The sequence below is a fragment of the Phocoena phocoena genome, chromosome 14 (genome assembly GCF_963924675.1).
Source record: "Phocoena phocoena chromosome 14, mPhoPho1.1, whole genome shotgun sequence".
In the NCBI taxonomy this organism is placed as follows: domain Eukaryota; kingdom Metazoa; phylum Chordata; class Mammalia; order Artiodactyla; family Phocoenidae; genus Phocoena; species Phocoena phocoena.
This window is the reverse complement of record NC_089232.1, coordinates 8,014,736-8,027,335: the sequence shown is the minus strand read 5'-3', so window position 1 is coordinate 8,027,335 and position 12,600 is coordinate 8,014,736. Positions and strand designations below refer to the sequence as shown.

Genomic DNA, 12,600 nt, shown 5'->3' with positions numbered 1-12,600 from the left:
GCTCCCAGGATGCCAGTGCCGGGGGTCCATGGGCTACCCCGTCAGTAGCTAGAGAACCATCTCCCGTGGCAAAGTGCAAAGCGGACAGTGGCTGGTCTGCGTTTTGCATACTGGCAAAATAAATGTGTCTTTTTTCACTAGGTGGAATGTTTATTTCTCCTGATTGTTAGTGTAATCTATAGTCTCTCTTTCTAGGCAAGTAGTTCTTTACTTAATTAGTTTAGTATTCTAATTATAGAAATAAGATTGTGAATATTTGGTAGAAAACATGGTCCAAACTCCTGAGCCCCACCCCAGGATGTGCAAGGGGACATGTTAGCGTGTTTTCCGGAGGCCAGAATCGAGGCTGTGTAGCGTTTGCTCATCTGATAGACCTGGGGTGATGAGCAGACCTTCTCATGGCTTTTCAGAATTGAGAAGTGTTGCTCCCGTCACGCCGGTTTCTTAGATCTTGGATGCCGGCGGGCTCTACGGTTGGAACAGGCACTTCCTGGCACGGGCCCACTTGCTTTTTATAGTGGTGCTGACATCGTTCTGCACGGAATCCTGTCTCTGTGTCAGACCTGTCGGTTGAGAGCTGCCGATGGGAAGGCCCGGCGTCGCTCCTGAGCCTCCGAGGGTGGATCCACCAGGCCCCTTTCACCACCCAGGACCCTGAACCAGTCTCCTGGCCGGGAGCTGCTCTCCCTCAACCTTTCGAACCCCATCGTCTGGGAAGGAAGTGTGCTCACAGGCAGCTCAGAGTTTCTGAGGCCACTGCTGACGCACACCTGCATACCCGCAGCAGTACCCGCAGACTGTCCCTTCTCCACCCACCGTTCATGAATGGGGGATACGGGCTGACCATCTTTATTTTCTCACATTCCATTCCTCAGGTCCCTCGTTCAAGGCAAGCAGTTTGAAAGCAGATAAAAAGTTAGAATTTGTTCCCACAAACTTACACATACAGAGGATGAGAGTTCAGGACGATGGAGGATCAGGTAACCGTCTTGCTGGATCACATCTCACTTCTTTTCTCCCTGAGCTGCCCCACATCTGCCCCAGCCTGCCCTGTGTGTGCTGCTGCTGGGCGCTCGGCAAAGGCACAGCCCAAGGGCCTCCGGAAGGCCTCTGTGGAGAGCTCAGACCCCTTCCCCTCGTTTGTCCCCCCTCCAGCTTCCCTTTGTGTTGCTGTGTCAGAAAATTGCCCACAGGTCACCCTTCTGAAGGTGGGATGCAAGCGGAGTCGCTGGGTAGTTGCCCTCTGCCCTGTGTGACTCTCCCCTGAGACAGGACCCTCGTAGCCGAGATGATGGTGCTTGGCTCCAGAGGCCCTCGGGCAGCCCGGGCTGTGCGACTGAGGGAACCACAGGCTGCTTGGAAGTGGGCTGGCGGGGGATCCCAGAGCTGTGCACGTGTCCCTGTAGCTGGCCGTCCACAGGCCTGAGCCCAGAGTAATGGAGGAGAGCTTTCTGCCATTCAGATCAGAACTACGACGTTGTCACCATCGGAGCGCCAGCAGCACACCGCCAAGGCTTTAAGTCAGGAGGTCTCCGCAAGAAGCTGCACAAGTTTGAAGAGACCAAGAAGCAGTAAGTTCTTGGAGGGTGTTTGTTGTCCTTGTACTGCCGTCTGACGCTCCCTAGGTTAAAAAAAAGAAAGTCAAAACGGGTACCACAGAAAACATCCAGCATCCGATCTGCTTTTGCGGGGCGGGAGGAGCTGCCTGACGGGCCCTGTGCTGCTCTGTGTGTGTGTGACTGAGCTGGGTGGGTGACGAGGCACCCTAGCCGTGGTCCTGTCCCTGTAAAATGACAGCGGATGGAAATGCACCTGGAGAGCAGCGCCCCAGGCGGCGGCCCTCCTGGACGCTGGGGCTCGGCTGCCCTTTACAGGCCCTGGTCGGTAGGTTGAAGGTCACAAAGCGTGAAGCCCGGGAGAGGTCGTCAGTGTCGGAAAGGCTCAAGGGGCTGCGCGGAGTTGACCACGCTGAGCAGAACTTGGGAGGTGGGCGGGGTGGGGCGGGCCTTGCGGAGCTCACGGTGAGGGGCGGGGCCTTGGGGGCAGGCGCAGGCGGCCTGCAGGTGACCAGAGCTGACGGGTCTGGGCCTGGCCCTGGGCAAAGTCAGCACCAGCGCTTGGAGCCTGCTGGAAATCGGCGAGCGGAGGGTGCAGGCTGTGCTGTGGATCAGAGGGGGCGGGAGAGAGCGCTAAACCGAGCTGTTGAGCTGGACGCCGCGAGGCGTGGGTGAGCTTCCCGAGCGTCACGCGCCAGGCTTACCTTGACCAGGGGGCGCGGGTGTAGGAAGTGGATGCCATGCGTGTGGCCGAGGCCTGGGCTCCTCGGGCCGTGAGGTGGAAGAGCAGCGTGAAGGCCTCAGGCGCGCAGAAGGTGACCGAGATGAGCCCGTGCTCTGGCTGATAGGAGAGATGAAGGCAAGTGGGGGGAGACGGCAGAGGACACCGATGGAGCGAGGTTCTGGGGGAGACGGGGCGGCGAGGCCCGGAGAAGAAGGTGGGGCTGCAGAGAAGGAACAAGCTGGGGCCACGACGGGGCAGTCTGCGTGGAACGTGGGCTCGAGGGGCGGGAGCCCAGTGCTTTGAGGACGGTGAGGCCAAGGCCCGCCAGCCTCAGGAGGACCCGTGGGGCAGTCGAAGGAGGCTTAGCGCTGGCCGGAGCCTCAGGCCCCAGGGCGGGAGTCAGGACAGGGCTTGAGCAAGGTGACCTCGGACTGCACGGGTTGGGAAGAAAGGTCAGGGGCCAAGGGGCCAGCAGGCTGGCGGAGAGCAGCTGGGGAGTCGGGTCAGAGCTGAGCGCAGGGCTGGGCGGCATCTCTGGGAGGCCCCTGGCAGCCTCCTCGACCTTGATTCGTCCCCACCAAGGGCTCCTCCCTGGACAGACAAGCCAGGCCACCAGATCCCCCCGAGGACTCACCGACGCGGTGCTTCCCTGGGAATTAGGACAAAGGCGAGCTTCCTGTGCCACCACACTCTGCACAGCCAGCCGCGTGTCTGTCGCACCATTGCATGTGGCCGCGTGGAGGTGCGAGTGTGTGACCTGAGGCTGGCGTGGAGGCCCTGGAGGAGAAAGCCGCTCAAGAGGGCTGTCCCTGTCCCAGGAAGGTTGGGGTGTTGATACCTAAGTGTTTGGCATGTTAACTTCAGTACCTCTTACTCCCTAAGTACTTCTACAGCATTTTTCTAATATATACATTTTTATTTAATGTCCTACTGATGTCGTAAAACCACCTGCAGGAATGGTTTGCACCAGGGGAGCTCTCCTTTCGGCGCAGGTGTTACTCACCCGCATGGGACGTCTCCCTGGGGCTCGAGCACATGCGCAGACGTTGCTCTCACCAGTGAGCGTGCTGGGCTCTTGAGTTTAATCGTCCCTGTAGTCGGGGCCTCGACAAATGATCTCCAGAATTTTGACGAAAGAGAACTTGTTTTTTAAATTTTTGTTCTGCATTTGCCGTTTGCTAACAAGCTGCTAATATTTCGTTTTGGTTCTTTTCTTTAGCAGTTTTGAGGAGTGTTGGTGAGTTTTCTGTCTGTGGAGAGTGTGTGTTTGGGTCTTGCTCTCGTGCGGAGAGACTGTCCCCTCCTCTGAGGTGCTTCCCCCTCCGTGCCCCCGTGGGCTCCTAGCTGTAGCCTCATAGACAGAATTCTCCTTCCAACTGCAATGTCCTGTGATAATGAATAGCCCATCTCCAGTCTGCTGTGTCAAACCCTCCCAGTCTGGTAGCAGTTCATTGCTGTGCTCACTCGAAGCGAAGACCCAGTTTTGTTCCTCCAGGATATGAGGAGCCCAGGCCGGGCAGGTCCCCAGGTGCTGGGATTTCAAGTCAACCCACTGGTGTGTCTGGGAGTCCCTTCCTGGCTTCTTCTACAAGAACCTGTGGCTTTTCAGTTTTCAGTTTCCCTTCACGTCTTGTAGGAATGAAGCCAGCTTACATTTTTATGGTATTTAATAGTTAATGGAGATTTGTAAAACAGTATTACTAGGGCCAGTTTTATCCCTGGAGGGCAAACCAACAATTAATACAACCAAGTGACTTTTTCCACCAACAGTGAGATGGCAGCCAGAAGCCACCATGCCTGCTGCCTGGGGTCCCCACTGCCGTTCCAGGCCTCCCCAGACCCGCCCGGGGCACTTGCCCAGGCCCAGAACAGGGGCTCAGCCCTGGGGCTCGTGAGGCGCCCGTAGCCCTCAGAACTGCTGCCGTCGTAGAGCTGGAGCAGCTCAGGGGCCGTGGCAGGGCGGACGCTGCTGGAGGTGCTGCACGCTGAGGACACCCTCCCCCGTGGCTGAGGCTCTGCGGCTGCCCCCCGTTTAGGCCACGCTCGTGTGTTCACGGTCATCCGTGAACAGCGGCTCTTTGAAGTGCATCCTTCCTCGCCCCCGCCACGTCCTTCCCGTGTTACTAACAGGTTCTGTGGGAGCACACAGTGAGCGGGGTGATGCTTTCTGTCCCGCTTGTTGGAGGCTTTGTATCTGCTGAAGTGAACACACCCGTCTCCATACACACGTGTACGTGTGCGTGCAGCGCCCGTTCCGTGTGTTCTCTAAATACTGGCTCCTGGGAAGAATAAATTTAAAAACCCTGTTTCGGATCGTGTTCCTGAGACTCAGTTGTCCTGGATGGTAGCTATTCATTTGGCAGTGATTGCAGGTTGGAAAGCAGCGTGCGCACCTCGTGCCGTGCAGGCTTGACCGCAGCCTGCTGCATGGGCTTCCGGCAGCTCCATCGTTTTTCACTGTGGTGTCTGGGCTTGGGGTGTTGTTTTTTTCTGGGGTGCTTCGGTTTTTGTTTTTGCATGTTTACCCCATAGTCCGTCAGGGGAGTGGGCAGGGCGGTTTGCTGGTGACCCAGCTTCGGGTTACCCTGGAAAGAGCCCAGCAGGGAAAGGGCTCAGTCCTACCGTGTGACCCTCACCTCCAGGGGCAGCAGTGGGGGGTGTGGTCCTCCCTCTTCCCCTGAACTCAAAGGGCAGCTCTTCGAGGGGACCAGTCAGGGCCCCTCCTTACATGAAGCATGGCTGCCTTATACGTCTCCCTGTTTCCCTCAGGTGGTCTGAAAAATAAACTTATAATATTGGGTTGATTGGGGATCTTGGCTAAGAGACATGCAACTTACCATCCCCATCTAGAAGGTCCCACGAAGCCAGGGGCGTGGAGTTGGATCCCCAGAGGCTGGTGTTTGTGCCGGGCAGTGGCTTTGACATCAGATCCCGAGATGCACATGCCGCTCGGTGGCAGGGAGTGGGGGACGAGGGAAGGACTGGTTTTCAAAGCCAGTGAGGCGTCCAGGCCTGGCCTCTCCAGTTCGGCATGTTCTCCATGCCCCCCCCTTCATCCGAGGGAACACTGAGCAGGGGAGTCCCGGAGCAGGGGAGAGAGGATGGAAGCCCAGTGTTCTGGGGACTTGCTGGGGTAGACACACGAGGGAGGGTGTGGGTCTGTGCACAGAAAGTTTGAAGTCCTGATTGGCCAAATGAAAAGACAGGTTTCTTTTGGCAAAGTCCAGCCCCTACTGCAGTCTCCCTTCACTGAGGTGTGAGCCACTCTGGTGTCAGCAGGTCTCCACTGAGGTACTGCTTAAAAACTGACAGAAGAGGTTCTTAGGTGAAAGGTTATGAGCATCCAGGCAACTACTGGGTTCAACATCTGTACACACAGGTAGAAACACAGTAAGAATACAGATACATGCAAACATGGATAAAAGGCTTACCTGTATTTTAACATTTCAAGCCTCTACTGTACAGACAGAATGGATCTGCTGAGATTTCCTCTTGTCCACCAACAACTAGACTAGCCTAGGAAACAGCCCCGAGTAACAGGAGGCTTCACCTCGTGTTGGTTGTGGGCAGGGGTGGGGAGGTGCTACTATCCCCACCGATTCGAGAGAACCCCTTAGAAGCCGTTCTCATCCTTTTTAGTACGTCGTCCAGCTGCCAGTCCATCATCTACATACCACAGGACATTGTCAGAGCCAAGGAGATCATTGCCCAGATCAACACCCTGAAAACCCAAGTGAGTTACTACGCAGAGAGGCTCTCGAGGGCGGCCAAGGACAGGTCTGCCACTGGCCTCGAAAGAACACTCGCCATCTTAGCAGACAAGGTAGGAGAGGCTACCCTGCTGCAGGTGGGTGGGGGTCCCTTGGGTTTCTGAATACCCCTGGACACCTCATGTGTGCCTAGAGCTGTCCACACAAATGGTGACACTGGGATGACCTTGAAGGTCTGACTTCAGATCCTATTGCCACAAAGGCCTGGGGCGGGGCTTGGTGACTGGCCCGTGGTCACAGAGCTGGATGGGGGCAGACCAGCAACGGAGCCCGGAGCTCAGGAGTCTCAGCTGTGGCTTCATGCACTTGGCTTTCCAGGGAGCCCCTACACGTGCACGGGGGTCTTGTTGAAGCTGGGACAGTTCCTCTGCTTCCTTAGTGACTGCCTACCCGGCACATTTGGGGCCACATTTCCATTGTACTCACCGTTCGAAAAAAGAAACTGAATTATTATACGCACGTAATATAAGAACAGTATAATTTCACTGGCTTATATATAGTCCACAAACCAGCTTCTAATTAACTGTCATCTGATCCTGATTAAAAATTGATGGATGATGCTTTTTCACGTGACTCAGTGTCTCTCTCAGCGTACGTGCCTCCGCCAAACACACACGTGCCCACAAGCACACACACGTGCACACACAGATTCTGGTCACACTTCCCCACACACACCTGCTTCACTGGGATGAGCTGCTTTTCCCCGTCCGAATGTCTTGTATCCTTCCCATGTGTTTGCCCAGTAAAAAGACTGAGCGCCGGGGATTAAATCCACTCATAAAATAAAGGTGACGTTGTCAGACGTCAAATTCTGAGCCACAGAGCTGCTGTTGCGTGCAGAATTCCCCAGAACCGCACGCGCTATGCCAGGAATCCCGCTGCCCGGGGCTTCAGGTATTAGATGTGAAGCATAAGACTTCAGCGGTTAAACTGAAGTGAGGCCTGTGCCCTGGGATGGAGGGACAGCCTGGGAAGCCAGTGAAGGCTGGCACTGGGCTCACCCCGGGCCCCTCCTCCAGCCATGTCAGGCTCAGAGGCTGGCCGGGATCCAAGAATGTCAGAGGCTTCTTGGCCTCCCTGTCGTCCTCCTTGCGTTCTCCGGGCTTCTGTGGGAAGTTCTTGCCGAGATTCAGCCGGGCCTGTCGTGCAGCAGGCAGCCTTTAGCCTCGGCCGTCCCGAGGGCTGCAGCTCTTGGGGTGTGGGCACTGTGCGGGAGGGAGGAGGGGGTGGGCTGGGCGCTCAGAGAGGCCGGGCCCCGCAGCCCCACCTGGGTGCTTAGCGGCCAGGTGTGCGTGTGTCCCTGCAGACCCGGCAGCTGGTCACCGTGTGCGACTGCAAGCTGCTGGCCACCTCCATCCACGGGCTGAACGCGGCCCGGCCCGACTACATCGCCTCCAAGGCCTCGCCCACCTCCACTGAGGAGGAGCAGGTGATGCTGAGGAACGACCAGGACACCCTCATGGCCAGGTGGTCGGGCAGGAACAGCCGGTCTTCCCTGCAGGTGGACTGGCACGAGGAGGAGTGGGTGAGTCTGCCGCCCCCGCCCGTCACCCTGCCGCTGAGCCGGCCTGGAAAATGCGAGGCCTCGCTCCCTCGCGGGTGTCGGGCCCAGCCCGGGCCCTGCCCCCTCGGCCTCCACTGGCCGTCAGCCCTGCCGGGGCCACGTCTTTCTGGAGATGTGGGAGCTGAGGTGCTGGGCAGCTTGATGAGGATTTGGAAGACGCCGCCCTGACATCCCGTCACGATGTTGCTTCCGCTGGGTGGGCTCTGAGAGCAGGGTCTGCCCCTTGAGGGAGTGACACATCACGGACTCGTGTTTGTCGTTTGCTGGGACTGTTCTTCGGCGGTGTCGTCCTGGGGGCACCGGATTACCGGCGGCAGCAGCGCGCTCCCCCAGGCCTGCCCTGGCGTCCTGAGTGCTGCCTGGGTTTCTGCAGGGACCCCCTCCGCCCCCGTCCCCCATGCGGAGCGACCCACCGCCTCCATCCAGAAGACCTCAGTCCCCTGCGGTGTTTGTACGAGGTCTGCGGGGAGGGAGGAGGGGACGAGGGTGCTCCCGTGGCCCTCGTGCCCACAGTGGCCTCCGGGACAGTGACTAGCAGACGTCCCCCAAACTTTGAAACTGACGCCCACGGGACATCGACTTGTCTTTGGAAAAGCAGATGCAGCTTTAACGGGGGATTCCAAATTGTCTCGCCCTCTCTGCGTCTTGCGGGGTCTCAGTGGGCATGGTGCCCGGGGGCGGGCTCTGCTTTCTGCCCTGTGTCTCCTGCTGGGAGAGCTGACCCCGCGCCCCTTGGGTCCGCCAGGAGAAGGTGTGGCTGAACGTGGACAAGAGCCTGGAGTGCATCATCCAACGGGCCGACAAGCTGCTGCAGCGGGAGCGCCTGCAGGGCGAGGGCTGCGACCACAGCCTCCCCGGCACCGGCAGCTGCGCAGGAAGGAAAGGTAACCGGGGCAGCCAGGCCTACTGGATCCGACCGGAGGACCCCCTCTGCGACGCGCCCCCCTCGCCACGCCCCCCCACCGCATGCCGCCCTCACCCGACCACACGTGCGTACGCACCCCGCTTCCCACCTCCACCTCGAGCGCTGTCCGTGTGTTCGTGTGTGTCTCTAACTCCACGCCCGCCACGCAGACTGCAGGGAGGCCTCTCAGCAGAGGGGGTGTCGCGGCACCCAGAGCAGTGGGGGCGGGGGCTCCCCGAGCCTTCACGGCTGGCTGCGGGGCCCGCGTGTGAGCCTGCAGGCGAAGGCCGGTCCTCAGGGCCCTGGGGGCTCACGCTGCCACGTCCGGGAGGGTGGGGCTCCTGGACTTTGCTCGTTTGTCAGCCAGTCTGGGAACCCGAAGGAGGCCGAACGGTAGATGCCTTTCTCGTGAGATTGCTTACTGCATCAGGCATCAAGGAAAACGTGAGGCGTGCAGCTCTCTCTGGATGAGAGCTGGTGGCAGGCCCAGCGGACTCGTCTGGAAAGGCTGGTTGTCACTGGCTGGGCGCACTTTTATCCGGCAGAGGCCTGCTGCCCTGGGCCTTGCTCGTAACCCAGTCAGAGGGTGGGCCCCGCTCCCACGTCTGGGGGGGCCAGTTAGGTTCCTCTGTTCGGCGCCGCCTCCAAGGTGGGGCTCTCGGTAGAAGGCAGGACGCTGGCGTGAAGCGGCACGCTTCAGAAACAGCCTGCTGCCTGCGGAGACGCAGGGCATGACCAGACGCTCTGCCCCCGCTGTCGCCTTACAGCTGGGGGCCTCGTGCCTGCTGAGCCCCTGGGTCCCTGGTCCCTGCAGCTCTGGCCTTTCCCCGGAAGAGATGGTGGGGTTGTGCGCCAGGCAGCTGAGATCCAGCTGCTGCCGCCGCCTCCTTGCCCCCCTTTGGGTGGGTTAAGGCCCAGCTGGGCCAGGGATGGGCCGCTGGCAGTGGGACTTGTCATTTCTGAACCGGGCAGCTTTCATTCAAGGCAGGGTCTCGCTCCCTTGTCGGAGCCTCTTGGTAAATCCTCCTTGGGTTTGTCAGACGCCCTCCCCCTCCAGTCCGCCTGCAGTCTGTCCCCAGGGTGCGCTCTCACTTGAGCCTGTGTTTCCCCGGTGTCCCCGTCCTCCACTCTCCCATCTGTGAGGGGTTCGACTTTCAGTTCCCCAAACCTGTGTTTGGTTCATGGAACTGTTTTGTCTTTGTTCGTGCTCTCATTTTTTTTTTTTTTTTTTTTTTTTTTTTTACTGTAAATTGTGTTTCTTTAAAAAAATTTCTGAAAGTTCATTGCTCATTTCTCTTTAATATTGTCTTGCTTGCAATTTAAACATTTTTCTGCAGATTTAAAAAAAAGTTACTGATTGGATTTTTTTAAATGCAGGAGATAGTTCATTTAACTGGATATACTGTTGTATTCATAACTGAAATGTCCTCTTTTTCTAGGCACGTCCCATATTGTTCAAATATATAGACAAATTTAAGTGCAGTTTTAAAGTTACTTAAAGGAGCATTTATTTGTGATATTTAGGGCTTGACTTGTACCTGTGTGTGCCATACAGATCAGCTCTGTTGTGCTCATGGGAGTAGGAAGCGTTTGAGAGAGTCTGACTCTGCTGATCAGCACTCAAAAGAAACTTATGAAACCATATGCCTCTAAATTACCTGCACACGGTCCTTAAGTTAAACATCTGAGCACAGCCGGGAAGCCGTTCAGACCTCGGCATGATCAGGAGGATCTGGAAAAGCCAGACTGTGAGCCATTTGTTTTACTCAATCTCTTGTCCTCAGGGACCAGAGCTGGGCTCTGTCGTGACTCCCGATGCCCTTCCAAGTTCCTGGGGCACTTGTTTTGGCCTAATGGGCGGGGTTGTGTTCACACCAGCGTATTTACCGCCTGTGAACAACTCCATGCCTCTTTGAAGGCATTCTCTCTTTTCGTTCCAATTCTCTACCCTGTCCTGGGTCCTTGGTTTTCATCTTTCATCGAGGAGTCGCCCTGCCTCAGACCCGCCTGGGGTCAGGGCTCCGCAGGGCCCACTGACCAGTCCCCCTCAGCACGGACCGCAGAGGCTCCGTGAGCCTCCCACTCCTCCTGGTTTTCCACCCAAGTGACCCGTCTGCAAGCTGTCAGGATTTGGTGACTTCCATTACCTCCCCGACACACTCTCTCCTGCTCTCCTCATCCCCGAAGAGTCCTTCAAACCCTGGACCAGGTTTCTCTTAACCTGAGATCTATGGGTTGCACCCCAGGTCCACGTACCCCTGAGATTGTGTGCTAAAATCTGCATGTGTGTGGAGCAGTCCACAGTGGGCATCAAATCTCAGGGGCCTCTGTGATCTAAGAGGAGATCCCTCTCTCACATTTGATTGAAGGATGAGTCTACCCGGTGGGTTTAACCCCTGATCCCTTCTCAGGCATGGTCCCAGCCCAGCAGTTTGGGATCACTGCAGATCATGAAAACAGGCTTCTAAACCCTTCTCCTCATAGAGCCTCGGGATCTTGGAGGAAGGGTTATGGGGAGACAGAAATCTGTATTTTTCCAAGGCCTGGGGTAATTCTGATTTTAGCCAGACAGATGTTGAACAGTCACCACTGTGCGTCACACACCCCATGGTGGTTTCCCTCTTTGTGAAGTAGGCAGTCTCAGGATATTTGCGCTCCAGTGAAGACGCTGAAGTCTTCAACATACAGAGGCCTTTAATTTTGCTCTATTTTCTGTCCCGTTGGCCAGTTTAAGAAGTCATTGCCAAAGACGATTAGACAGAAGATCCCTGCCACCACCCTTCTGGACAATCCAGGTTGTCAGAGTCTCCGTTCAGCTGGTTCTAGTTATTCTTGAGGATCTGAAACTACCTGTTTCAGGATCCTAAAACGTTCTTTGAACTGAAAAGTTTAGACATAAAATAAAATAAGCTTTTAGCCCAAACAATCCGTTTTCAAACTTGTCTGTGTCAGGTGGCACACCCAGTTAACCAGGAATTTTAGAGTTTTTAAGGGAGAAGAGAACTTGAAATGAGTACTTCCCGACGTGACTCAGTGTGGGTGAAATTGAGTTAAACTTGGCGTTCTTTGAGGGACCTGGAGGGATGTTCCAGTTCTAGACTTCCCTCCATCATAAACCTTTTGTATTTGGCTTAACCATCGTAAAGATTGGCATGCATGTGTCTGGTATGTGGGTTTCATGACTGGACCCTAACCTTTTGGATCTCAGCAGCCGACCTTGAGCCCGGGCTCTAGAGTCAGTCAGGGCGGTGGGCTCTGAGCTGCATGCTCGATTTACCGGTCAGTCTCTCTCACTGCAAGTTTGCTTCCAGATGTCGTGAGCCAGCGTGGGCTCCAGCACATGCAATGGGATGGACGTGGGGGCTTTATCTCATTGTGACACGTTAACCTGCTCTTCCCGAAGAGTGTGTCATGTTGAAGTACCAGCAACATGAATGTTGACACCGGTGGATCGGGCAGGGAGCTCCAGGCAGCCCGACCACCTTCGTGTGACTCCTGGGGAAGAGGCAGGCAGGCCCCCGGCCTCTTCCCCGAGGCTCAGTTTAGCCGGCTTACTGCCCGCTGCTGCTGCAGCTGCGCTAAGCGTTGAGTTGCTCGTGTTTGAACCGTGTGCCGCTCCTTAATCATCCATGTCACCCTCCATTTCTGTGCAGATTGCAGTCCCCCTCCTGAAGAGTCCAGCCCAGGTACGTGGTTTCTGTTCAAGGCTTCTGCAGATGTCTTCTTAACATTCAGGGCGTGTTTGTAGCTAAACTGTCAAAGGTTACCTTGTACTCCCAGAGTCAGGAAAACATTTTAGGAGTTTCCTCATTGTGAGGGATGTAGCAACTTTTCTTAGGTTTGCCGAGGGGCCAGTCGGGCTGGTATTGTGGCCAGAAGCAGGCTACCACATGCGTTTTTGTCACTTTCCCGTCCTAAACCCTTTTCAGAAGTTAGCGTCCACGAGCGCATTAGGCTTCCTGGCTAAGAGAGGTACACGATGGTACGTGACGCTTCCTGTGATTTCACCTGAGCTTGCGAGCGTCCCATGGAGGGGGAGGCAGATAAGAGGTAGCCGTCCCGATGCTGTGGCACGGTAATCA

The 12,600-nt window shown here is 56.5% G+C and overlaps 1 protein-coding gene across 8 annotated transcripts in view; it reads left to right on the top strand.

The window, feature by feature from the left end:
• The window catches only part of INPP4A (inositol polyphosphate-4-phosphatase type I A), a 52,638-nt gene that overhangs the window by 18,108 nt on the left and 21,930 nt on the right, over positions 1–12,600 (top strand). For 2 of the 8 annotated variants that reach the window (XM_065890608.1, XM_065890606.1), the window contains exons 10-16: positions 876–980; positions 1,463–1,571; positions 3,503–3,517; positions 5,920–6,103; positions 7,357–7,575; positions 8,360–8,498; positions 12,172–12,204. In XM_065890608.1, the coding sequence (XP_065746680.1) occupies positions 876–980; positions 1,463–1,571; positions 3,503–3,517; positions 5,920–6,103; positions 7,357–7,575; positions 8,360–8,498; positions 12,172–12,204 (804 nt within the window). Of the gene's footprint in view, positions 1–875; positions 981–1,462; positions 1,572–3,499; positions 3,518–5,919; positions 6,104–7,356; positions 7,576–8,359; positions 8,604–12,171; positions 12,205–12,600 lie in introns of all 8 variants that reach the window. The other 6 variants (XM_065890607.1, XM_065890605.1, XM_065890603.1 and 3 more) reach the window with 5 other exon arrangements.